Source organism: Cervus elaphus, chromosome 20, assembly GCF_910594005.1.
Source record: "Cervus elaphus chromosome 20, mCerEla1.1, whole genome shotgun sequence".
Taxonomy (NCBI): Eukaryota; Metazoa; Chordata; class Mammalia; order Artiodactyla; family Cervidae; genus Cervus; species Cervus elaphus.
This window is the reverse complement of record NC_057834.1, coordinates 31,174,939-31,187,447: the sequence shown is the minus strand read 5'-3', so window position 1 is coordinate 31,187,447 and position 12,509 is coordinate 31,174,939. Positions and strand designations below refer to the sequence as shown.

General features: G+C 40.5%; 1 protein-coding gene across 8 annotated transcripts in view; it reads left to right on the top strand.

The window, feature by feature from the left end:
* Nucleotides 1-489: 489 nt before the first annotated feature.
* The window catches only part of FCGR2B (Fc fragment of IgG receptor IIb), a 30,631-nt gene continuing 18,611 nt past the window's right edge, over nucleotides 490-12,509 (top strand). For 2 of the 8 annotated variants that reach the window (XM_043876542.1, XM_043876548.1), the window contains exon 1: nucleotides 493-558. In XM_043876542.1, coding sequence (XP_043732477.1) covers nucleotides 556-558 — 3 coding nt within the window. In that variant the 5' untranslated portion in view covers nucleotides 493-555. Of the gene's footprint in view, nucleotides 559-12,509 lie in introns of all 8 variants that reach the window. The other 6 variants (XM_043876543.1, XM_043876550.1, XM_043876546.1 and 3 more) reach the window with 6 other exon arrangements.

The following is a 12,509-nucleotide window of genomic DNA, read 5'->3' as shown; positions in this document are numbered from 1 at the left end:
TGCAATTCTGCCAGGGTCCAAGTTTAGTCCAGCTTGCCCACCTTCTCTGTACCTTTGCCAGAGAAAACTCTTCTGGGGTCCTCTACTGAGACTAGGGACCACAGGAAAGAACAGATGCTTAACTGGGAATACCCACTGTCTTCTTGTACAAAATAACTTTTCCCAGTTTCTAGAATGATAAAGTGACCTCCCAGCAGCCCTCCCTCCCCCACCATGGAGGGACTTTTCTATAAGCCTCCTTATCCACCAACCATCTCCATAGTTTTATGGAGATCTCCTTTGTTTATATTCTTATCCTTTTACAACCTGTCTTTTCTTAGCAATCTGCCAATGTAGAAGAGGAATGAGTGAATGGAACTTGATTTTCACAAGATTTCTTCCAAACTGAATCTGGAGCCATCACACTTCCATCTGTCTTTGACTCCTCATCCTCCAGCACTACCTCTCTGAATACTCAATTGATGGGCTTCTCTGGCTCCTCACTCTTCCGTTTTTCTCTCCAGGTGATGGCATACCTCCTTCCTCGTGGCACAGCATCTGCTTAGGATCGGCGTCATGGTAAGCTACCTCTATATCCCACCCTTCTGTGTGTTGCTCCATAGAGCAGCCTACCTGGGTGTGACCTAAGATTCCAACACTGTTGTCCCTGATCGGTTGTGAAAGATGGGTCACTTTCAGCCTTGGAATCACTGTTGAAGAGAAAGCAGAGTATGGAGCCTGAACTGGGTAAAATTGGAAATGAATCAATGTCTATCTTCATTAACATAGCCTAATGACCAGGGAGAAGTGATTAGATCAGCAAGAGTTCTCAAAGAACATCCTGTTATTGGCAGAAGAATAGACAAATAAATCACTGGAACAGAATAGAGAGCCCAGAAACTGACCCTCATACAGTCAACTGATCTTCAACAAAGAATCAAAGGTAATAAAACAGCGAAAAGACAGTCTTTTCAACAAATGGTACTGGAAAAACTGGGCAACTGCAAGCCAGAAAAAAAAAAAAAAATCTAGACACAAACCTTACACACTTCACAAAAATTAACTCAAAATTGATCATAGACTTAAATGTAAAATGCAAAACTATAAAACTCCTAGAAGACAAAAAGGAGAAAATTCGAGTATGACAATGACTTTTTAGATACAATGTCAAAAGTATGATTCATGAAGGAAATAATTGATACTTGACTTTATTAAAAAGTAGAATTTCTGTTCTGCAAAAGGTACTGTCAGGAGAACAAGAAAAGCCAGAAACTGGGAGAAAATATTTACAAAAGCATTCTGGATAAAGAGCATCCTGTCCATTCCCCTCACTTCATTGAGGTCCACGATATGGCGAAGCTCTCTCTGAAATCTGACCTCATCTCTCCCTTCCTAATCTAGGACCTCAGAGATAAATAGCCCTCTGTTGTCTAAGACCCTCACTTTGTCATGTATCTTTGCTTCCTGAGAAATAGCATTTCCTTCTCTTATATTTTTCTCTCCTGTCGTGATAATTCTTCAGCACTCTGTTGTTCTGAAAATGAGTGACTGGTGAGCAAAGCCACACTTGTAGTTAACGATCCACACAACTTAGTGTATTTGCATTCCTAAAAGGTTATCAAAGGTAACGATGTTTTAATGCAAAGACATAAGTTTGAAAGTTTTCAGATTGGGCTGTTGATACTGGTATATGGAACTGGCTGAGCCCCTTCAAGTCAGAGCTTCTATAACTCCATCATTCTTTATCCTTTCTTCTCCTTCAGTGGTTGCCTTTCCTTCCAGACTTGCTCCTTCTTTGGGGTCAGTAGTTCCTCAGCTCTTGAGGAACTCGCTGTAACAAGGAAACCATAGAAAGGACTGATAAAGGGATTACAGGGATCCACTGAAAGGGTGGTCATTGTATTAACAGGAAGAGACACAAAACCCAACCCAACAGGAAGAAAAGAAAAAAACATCTTCTGAATCAAGTGGCTGGAATCCAAGCATGTCTAGAGCTGGAGTCATTTATCTGTCCTTCCCAATGCAGGTCCATAAACACCATCCCTCACTGGAAGCAGTGGACTAGACTCTCCTGGTCTTTTTTTTTTTACTGACTCTATTTTCCTCTCTATACATTTCATATCCATGACTCATTTATTATTTTTTTATGACACTGGTCTCCTTTCATTTTATTTATTTACTTGGGTGTGTCAGGTCTTAGTTGTGGGATGCCTGATCTTTGTTGTGGCATGCTGTATCTTTTGTTGTGGTGTGTGGGTTTTTTCACTGCCGCTCATGGGCTTCTCTCTCTAGCTGTGTGTGGGTTCAGTAGTTGCGGCCCATGGAGTAGTTGTCCTGTGACATGTGGGATCTTAGTTCCCCAACTAGAGATCAAATCCATGTCTGCTGCATTGGAAGATGGATTCTTAACCACTGGACCACCAGGGAAGTCCTCATGACTCATTTATTTCACAACTGAAAGTGCCTACCTCTTATTCTTCCTCACTTATTTCTCTCTGGCAACCCCTTTCCGCTGGCAAACACCTGTTTGTTCTCTGAGTCTACGACTCTATTATGTTTGCTCATGTCTTGTTTTTTATTTTTTAAAAATTTATTTATTTATCTTTGGCTGCACCAAGTCCTTTCTGCTGTGCAAGGGCTTCAGTAGTTGCAGCAAGTGGGAGCTACTCTTTGGTTACGGCATACGGGCTTCTCGTCGCTGTGGCTTCTCTTGTTGCAGAGCATGGACTTTAGAAGCACGCAACAACTTCAGTAGTTGCAGCAAGTGGGAGCTACTCTTTAGTTACGGCACACAGGCTTCTCGTCGCTGTGGCTTCTCTTGTTGCAGAGCATGGGCTTTAAAAGCACGCAACAACTTCAATAGTTGCAGCATGTGGGCTTAGCTGCCACATGGCATGTGGAACCTTTCCAAACCAAGGATTGAACCTTGTGTTCCCTGCATTGGCTGGTGGACTCTTAACCACTAGGCCACCAGGAAAGTCTTGTCTTGTTTTTTAGATTCTACACATATGTGAAATTATACAGTATTTGTCTTCCTCTGACTCATTTTACTTAGCATAATACTCTCTAGGTCTATCCATGGTGTCACAAATGCAAGACTTCTTTTTCTATGACTGAATAATATCCCATAGGTTATATACATCACCAACCTTCTTTATCCATTCATTTATAGATGGACACTAATGTTGCTTTCAAATTTTGGGTTTGTAAATAATGCTGCAGTTAATGGAGGGGTGCATATAACTTTTCCAATTAGTGATTTCACTTTCTTCAGACAAATACCCAGGAGTGGAACTGCTGGATCATATGGTAGCTCTATTTTTAATTTTTTGAGCAATCTCCTCAAATACTGTTTTCCATAATGGCTAACAAATTTACATTCTCACCAAGTGTGCACGAGGATTTCCTCTTCTCCACATTCTTAGCAACACTTATTCTGTGTTATCTTTTGATAATAACCATTCTGATAGATGTGTGGTGATATTTCATTGTGGTTTTGATTTGCATTTCCCTGATGATTAGTGGTAGCTCCTCTGGAGAAATAACTCCAGAAAGAATGAAGGGATGGAGCCAAAGCAAAAACAATACCCAATTGTGGATGTGACTGGTGATAGAAGCAAGGTCCGATGCTGTAAAGAGCAATATTGCATAGGAACCTGGAATGTTAGGTCCATGAATCAAGGCAAATTGGAAGTGGTCAAATAGGAGATGGCAAGAGTGAATGTCAACATTCTAGGAATCAGCAAACTAAAATGGACTGGAATGGGTGAATTTAACTCAGATGACCATTATATCTACTACTGTGGGCAAGAATCCTTTAGAAGAAATGGAGTAGCCATCATAGTCAACAAAAGAGTCTGAAATGCAGTACTTGGATGCAGTCTCAAAAACGACAGAATGATCTCAGTTCTTTTCCAAGGCAAACCATTCAATATCATGGTAATCCAAGCCTATGCCCCAACCAGTAACGCTGAAGAAGCTGAAGTTGAATGGTTCTATGAAGACCTACAAGATCTTCTAGAACTAACACCCAAAAAAGATGTCCTTTTCATTATAGGGGACTGGAGTGCAAAAGTAGGAAGTCAAGAGATATCTGAGTAACAGGCAAGTTTGGCCTTGGAGTACAGAATGAAGCAGGGCTAAGGCTAATAGAGTTTTGCCAAGAGAATGCACTGGTCATAGCAAACACCCTCTTCCAACAACACAAGAGAAGACTCTACACATGGACATCACCCGATGGTCAACACCAAAATCAGATTGATTATATTCTTTGCAGCCAAATATGGAGAAGCTCTATACAGTCAGCAAAAACAGGACCGGGAGCAGGCTATGGCTCAGATTATGAACTCGTTATTGCCAAATTCAGGCATAAATTGAAGAAAGTAGGGAAAACCACCAGACCATTCAGGTATGACCTAAATCAAATCCCTTATGACTATACAGTGGAAGTGAGAAATAGATTTAAGGACTAGATCTGATAGACAGAATGCCTGATGAACTATGGACGGAGGTTCGTGACACTGTACAGGAAACAGGGATCAAGACCATCCCATAGAAAAGAAATGCAAAAAGGCAAAATGGCTGAGCAGGCCTTACAAATAGCTGTGAAATGAAGAGAAGTGAAAAGCAAAGGAGAAAAGAAAAGATATTCCCATTTGAATGCAGAGTTCCAAAGAATAGCCAGGAGAGATAAGAAAGAGTTCCTCAGCGATCAATGCAGAGAAATAGAGGAAAACAACAGAATGGGAAAGACTAGAGATCTCTTCAAGAAAATTAGAGATACCAAGGGAACATTTCATGCAAAGATGGGCTCAATAAAGGACAAAAATGGTATGGACCTAACAGAAGCAGAAGATATTAAGAAGAGGTGGCAAGAATACACAGAAGAACTGTACAAAAAACATCTTCATGACCCAGATAATCACAATGGTGTGATCACTCACCTAGAGCCAGACATCCTGGAATGTGAAGTCAAGTGGGCCTTAGAAAGCATCACTACGAACAAAGCTAGTGGATGTGATGGAATTCCAGTTGAGCTCTTTCAAATCCTGGAAGATGATGCTGTGAAAGTGCTGCACTCAATATGCAGCAAATTTGGAAAACTCAGCAGTGGCCGCAGGACTGGAAAAGGTCAGTTTTCATTCCAATCCCAAAGAAAGGCAATGCCAAAGAATGCTCAAACTACCGCACAATTGCACTCACCTCACACGCTAGTAAAGTAATGCTCAAAATTCTCCAAGCCAGGCTTCAGCAATACGTGAACTGAGAACTTCCAGATGTTCATGCTAGTTTTAGAAAATGCAGAGGAACCAGAGACCAAATTGCCAATATCCGCTGGATCATTGAAAAAGCAAGAGAATTCCAGAAAAACATCTATTTCTGCTTTATTGACTATGCCAACGCCTTTGACTGTGTGGATCACAATAAACTGTGGAAAATTCTGAAAGAGATGGGAATACCAGACCACCTGATCTGCCTCTTGATTAACCTGTATGCAGGTCAGGAAGCAACAGTTAGAACTGGACATGGAACAACAGACTGGTTCCAAATAGGAAAAGGAGTATGTCAAGGCTGTATATTGTCACCCTGCTTATTTAACTTACATGCAGAGTACATCATGAGAAATGCTGGGCTGGAAGAAGCACAAGCTGGAATCAAGATTGCCGGGAGAAATATCAATAACCTCAGATATGCAGATGACACCACCCTTATGGCAGAGAGTGAAGAGGAACTAAAAAGCCTCTTGATGAAAGTGAAAGAAGAGAGTGAAAAAGTTGACTTAAAGCTTAACATTCAGAAAACTAAGATCATGGCATCTGGTCCCATCACTTCATGGCAAATAGATGGAGAAACAGTGGAAACAGTGGCAGACTTTATTTTGGGGGGGCTCCAAAATCACTGCAGATGGTGACTGCAGCCATGAAATTAAAAGACGCTTACTCCTTGGAAGAAAAGTTATGAACAACCTGGATAGCATATTCAAAAGCAGAGACATTACTTTGCCAACAAAGGTCCGTCTGGTCAAGGCTACAATTTTTCCAGTGGTCATGTATGGATGTGAGAGTTGGACTGTGAAGAGAGCTGAGTACCAAAAAATTGATGCTTTTGAACTATGGTGTTGAAGACTCTTGAGAGTCCCTTGGATTGCAAGGAGATCCACCCAGTACATCGTAAAGATCAGTCCTGGGTGTTCACTGGAAGGACTGACACTGAAGCTGAAACTCCAGTACTTTGGCCACCTCGTGCAAAGGGTTGATTCATTGGAAAAGACCCTGATGCTGGGAGGGATTGGGGGAGGAGGAGAAGGGGACGACAGAGGATGAGATGGTTGGATGGCATCACCTACTCGATGGGCATGAGTTTGAGTAAGCTCCGGGAGTTGGTGATGGACAGGGAGGCCTGGCTTGCTTCGGTTCATGGAGTCGCAAAGAGTCGGACACGACTGAGCCACTGAACTGAACTGAACTGATGATTTGATGTTGATCATCTTTTCATGTGCCTACTGACCATCTGTAATCTTCTTGGGAAAAATGTCTATTCAGGTCTTCTGCCATTTTAATTGATTTATCTTTTGATTTTGGTTTTTGTTGTGTGGGGATCCTGGGTTGGGAAGATCCTCTGGAGAAGGAAATGGCAACCCACTCCAGTACTCTTGCCTGGAAAATCTCATGGACAAAGGAGCCTATTGGGCTACCGCCCATGGGGTCACAAAGAGTCAGACACGACTGACTGACTTCACTTCACTGTATGAGTTATTTACATCTTTTGGATAATAACCCCTTGTCATTTATATTGTTTGCAAAATCTCCCCCCATTCTGTAGACAGCCATTTCATTTTGGTGATAGTTCCCTTTGCTGTGCAAAAGCTTTTTAGTTTGATGTAGTCCCATTTGTTTTTGTTTTTTTTTTTCATTTTGTTTTTCTTACCTGAGGAAACATATCCAAAAAAATTATTGTGAAGACCAATGTCAAAGAGCATACTTCCTATGTTTTATTCTAGAATTTTTATGGTTCATGTCTTACAATAATTCTTTAACCCATCTTGTATTTATTTTTATAGATAGTGTGAAAAATAATCCAGTTTGATTCTTTTGCATGTTGATGTCCAGTTTTCTCAACACCATTTATTGAAGAGACTTTTTCCTATAGTATATCCTTGCTTGCTTTGTCATAGATTAATTGACCGTATAAGTATAGGTTCATTTCTGGGCTCTCTATTCTGTTTCATTGATTTATGTGTTTGTTTTTGTGCCAGTACCATACTGTGTTGACGACAATAAATTTGTAGTAAAGTTTGAAATCAGGGAATGTGATACCTCCTGTTTTGTTCTTCTTTCTAGATAGTTTTGGCTATTCAGGATCTTTTGTGTTTCCATTCAAATTTTAGAATTATTTGCTATAGTTTTGTGAAAAATGCCATCAATATATTGACAGGGATTACATTGAAATTATAGATTGTCTTGGGTAATATGAACTATTTAAGAATATTGAATCTTCCAATCCCTAAGAATTGTATATCTTTCCATTGGTTTGTGTAGCCTTCAATTTCTTTCATCTTATATTCTTTTAATAGCAATAATAATGGTAAAGACTAAATTTGTATGCCAGGTTCCATATTAAAGATTGTTAAAAACAACAAATCCAAAATGGAGTCACTTGTGCTAAATGCTACATCATGAAATTGAAATTTTATTGCAGTTTGGGCTCTCCCAGAAATGGAATCTTAAACTGATCAGTCAGTAATTGCCAGTTAGATAAGCACCAGTTAGATAATCTGCCTAGATAGCAGGGATAGACCCCCTATTATCTCCTAAAGGAAAGTAACCCTGACACAGGCAATCTATTTTTTTTTGTTCCCCCTAATATAACTTCCTGTTCCTGCTCTGGCCAGCCTATAAGAGTCTTTCATTTTGTACAACATCTCAGAATTCTTTCCTATCTGCTAGATTACATGCTACCTGATTCATGAATTATTGAGTAAAGCCAATAAGATATTTAAAATATAGTCAGTTGAATTTTATTTATTAACAGCATGATTTATGAATTTTCTCATTTAATCTTTACAACATCCTAAGGTAAGAAGTAATCTGCATTTTACAGATGAGGCAATGGAGCTTAGAAAGGAAGATTAACATATCTAAGATTACACAGTTGGTAAGGGATGAGGCTTTTGATCTGTGTCTGCCTGTCTACAAAGTCCATGCTTTTGATCACTGGGCTTTTCTGATTTTTCAATTATTCATACCTTTCCTATTTCAAGATACATACATTTTAAATGAAGCTATCCCTTTTATTTTTAAAATTTTTTTAAATATTTATTGGCCACACCAAGTCTTAGTTGCAGCTCATGGGATCTAGTTCCCTGACCAGGGATTGACCTGGGTCCCCTGCATTGGGAGCAGGGAATCTTAGCCACTCTCAGAATTTGAGGAGCCAGTCTGGGGAGATTATCAAGAAAAGTACAGTAAAGAACAAGATTGTTACGTAGATTTAAGTCTGTGCCTTCTCCATTGATAAGAGTTTCTTGTGCTTAGAGTCATCTTCTGTTCCTGGTATACACTGACACTTATAAGTGGAAATTTCCCTTCAGTTCAGTTGAGTCACTCAGTCGTGTCACTCTCTTCTTTCACTTTCATCAGGTGGCTCTTCAGTTCTTCTTCACTTTCTGCCATAAGGGTGGTGTCATCTGCATATCTCAGGTTATTGATATTTCTCCCTTATAGATGTAGATTTCCCTTACAAAGAATAACTTCTCAGTTTTCAGAACTTTCCCAGTGTCTGCTGTTTCTTAAATATAACCAGGTCAAGACAATTCTTATGCCAAAGAAGCATATTTTGGGATGACATACTCTGCTCCCTTTCACAATGAATTACAAACAGGCAGCTGTGCTTTTCCAACTAATGGAGATACTTAAGAGCAATATTGCATTGGAACCTGGAATTTTAGGTCCATGAATCAAGGTAAATTGGAAGTGGTCAAATAGGAGATGGCAAGAGTGAATGTCAACATTCTAGGAATCAGCAAACTAAAATGGACTGGAATGGGTGAATTTAACTCAGATGACCATTATATCTACTACTGTGGGCAAGAATCCTTTAGAAGAAATGGAGTAGCCATCATAGTCAACAAAAGAGTCTGAAATGCAGTACTTGGATGCAGTCTCAAAAACGACAGAATGATCTCAGTTCTTTTCCAAGGCAAACCATTCAATATCATGGTAATCCAAGCCTATGCCCCAACCAGTAACGCTGAAGAAGCTGAAGTTGAATGGTTCTATGAAGACCTACAAGATCTTCTAGAACTAACACCCAAAAAAGATGTCCTTTTCATTATAGGGGACTGGAGTGCAAAAGTAGGAAGTCAAGAGATATCTGAGTAACAGGCAAGTTTGGCCTTGGAGTACAGAATGAAGCAGGGCTAAGGCTAATAGAGTTTTGCCAAGAGAATGCACTGGTCATAGCAAACACCCTCTTCCAACAACACAAGAGAAGACTCTACACATGGACATCACCTGATGATCAATACTGAAATCACATTGATTATATTCTTTGCAGCCAAATATGGAGAAGCTCTATACAGTCAGCAAAAACAGGACCGGGAGCAGGCTATGGCTCAGATTATGAACTCATTATTGCCAAATTCAGGCATAAATTGAAGAAAGTAGGGAAAACCACCAGACCATTCAGGTATGACCTAAATCAAATCCCTACGATTATATACAGTTTAGTTCAGTTCAGTTCAGTCACTCAGTCATGTCTGATTCTTTGCGACCTCAGGGACCACAGCACACCCAACCTCCCTGTCCATCACCAACTCCCAGAATTTACCCAAACTCATGTCCATTGAGTCAGTGATGCCATCCAACCATCTCATCCTCTGTCATCCCCTTCTCCTCCTGCCTTCAATCTTTCCCAGCATCAGGGTCTTTTCAAATGAGTCAGCTCTTCACGCAGTGGAAGTGACAAATAGATTCAAGGGATTAGGTCTGATAGAGAGCCTGAAGAACTATGGATGGAGATTTGTGACATTGTACACGAGGCAGTGATCAAGACCATTCCCAAGAAAAAGAAATGCAAAAAGGCAAAATGCTTGTCTGAATAGGCCTTACAAATAGCTGTGAAAAGAAGAGAAGCGAAAGGCAAAGGAGAAAAGGAAAGATATACCCATCTGAATGAAGAGTTCTAAAGAATAGCAAGGAGAGATAAGAAAGCCTTCCTCAGAGCCAAGTTAATGCCTAACAGGGATGTGCCTCCAGGTTGGGGATTATATGGTATTCAACGGTGTACCTGGTTATTAGGAAATTTTTGTGAGGTTGGCACATGACGTACTGTCAGCCTAACCCATTCCTTGACCAACTTTTCCTAGTCCAGGAGTCTGAGACAGAGGTGGTAATCACTCTAACAGCTTTTAAATGTGTAGTCTGTGACCACCAATTTTGCTGCTTTGGTTTCTAAGATTCCCATATGTCTTTATAGTGGCAGATGCTCTGATGGCTTTCAAGAGTTTGTCTTGTGCCTACTTAGATTTTGATGTGCTTTTGGTCAAAATAGTCCAAATTTATAGTCTTAATTCCATTTCCCAAGTCCCTCAGCAGTTTGTTCTGTGGGCTCACTGCAAGCTTTCTGAGTTTCCTGATGGCTGCCATCATCTTTCTTTTGTATTGTGTGTGTGTGTGTTAGTCAGTCAGTCATGTCTGACTCTTTGCAACCTGATGGACTGTAGCCTGCCAAGACTCTCTGTCTATGGGATTTCTTAGGCAAGAATACTGGAGTGGGTTGCCATTCCCTTTTTCCAGTCTTTTGCATAAGGGGCTCTTATTGTTTTCCTTTGTTTAAATGATCCTCCTTAGTTCAACCCGACTTACTGTTTCTGACTGCCAGAGCATGTTCCTGAGATCTTTTTGTCCTTCCTGTAGATGCTTGCATTGTAGCTGAGATTGGGCATAAACTCAAATGTTGTGGCCTAGTAGGTCTCACCACGAAATATCTGGAGTTGCTCACACCCCAAATGTCCACCTAAAAGGGTTAGAACAAACAAACTTGATCTCCAAATGGCAAATAGGTGGAGCTTGATTTAAGAGAAATTTACCGGAGATGCTGAAGAGCAGTTGAAGAGGCAGCAAAATAAAGTGGCTCAGCAGGAACCTTCACTTTCATCTCAGAGCCAACCACAGAACCTCAGTAGCTGTGCTTATACTACACTTCACTGACATTACTGATTACACCTCAGAGATAGCGGGTTTGGCTCCAAATCCCTGCAGTAGAGCCAATATTGCAATTGAATGAATCACACAATTTTTTTGGTTTCCCAGTGCATATGAAAGTTATGTTTACACTATACCATAGTCTATAAAGTATGCAATAGCATCATGTCTATAAAACAATGTGCACACCTTAATTTATGACCCTATTGCTAAAAGTTCCAAAACAGTTTCAATAGGAACATCAAAGATCACTGATCACAGATCACCATAACACATAATAATAATGAAAAGGTTTGAACTATTGTGAGAATTACCAAAATATGACACAGGGACACCAAGTGTGCCAAATGCAGTTGAAAAAAAGAACGGTACTAATAGACTTATTCAGCGAAGGTTGCCACAAGTCTTCAATTTGTGAAAAATGAATTTGCAAAGCTCAATAAAGTTAGCACAATAAAATGAGATATACCCTACCTGTCCAATGACAAAGCTAAAGTGATTTAGTTACAAGATTGATATCCTTTATTCAGGGGAAAGCAAGCCATGGATTGAGGTAGTACAGTTCCTCATAAGCAGAACTCTTCCCAAGGGATTTGGGCAAGGTCAAGTTTTACAGAGCTTTACAAGAGGCCATGTGGAAACAGGGCCTCAGTGGCTAGGAGGTTGGGAGTTTATTTACAAGGCCAGAAGATCCTGACTTTTAGAGTAAGGTAAAGTCACTAAAGCTGAGTTGGAAGACAGTGATTGATGTATGTTAAGCTCCTGGACAGGTGTTTCCTGTAAGTGCAGGCTTACCTAAGCTTGGATTTATGATGTGGGCTGCTGTACTGGGGGTGGCTCCAATTTGTGGGTCACATTATATAAATTAACTTTTAAAGTGTTGATAACAGCTCACTGGAGTCTTGACATTGGTTAAAGAAACTTTTTCACCTAAAAATCAGACAAGGGGCTGGAGGTAGATTGGGAGTGGGAGATGGGGTAAAATGGGGCCAGTAGTAAAGCCTTGTCCAACGCAGGGCAGGGGGAGGGGGGTTGCTGAGGCTTCTGAAGACTATAGAGTGTAAGAACAGATTTTACAATATCATTTCCTTGAATATTACAGCTTGTTTCCTGAGAGAGCATTTGGGAGAGAGGCCCCAGCAGAGGGTCCTGAGAGAGATCCCAGAGCATCTCATGTTCTGGGGATGCTGAGGGTGAACAAATGGTGATAAGGATGATGACAGAAAGCAGAAAAGGGGAACTGGCATTGACTGGATGCCCACAATGCACCAGGGCCTGTGCTAGCACACAAAGTCTCTTTTAATTTTCAAAAACTGTGACCGCCGT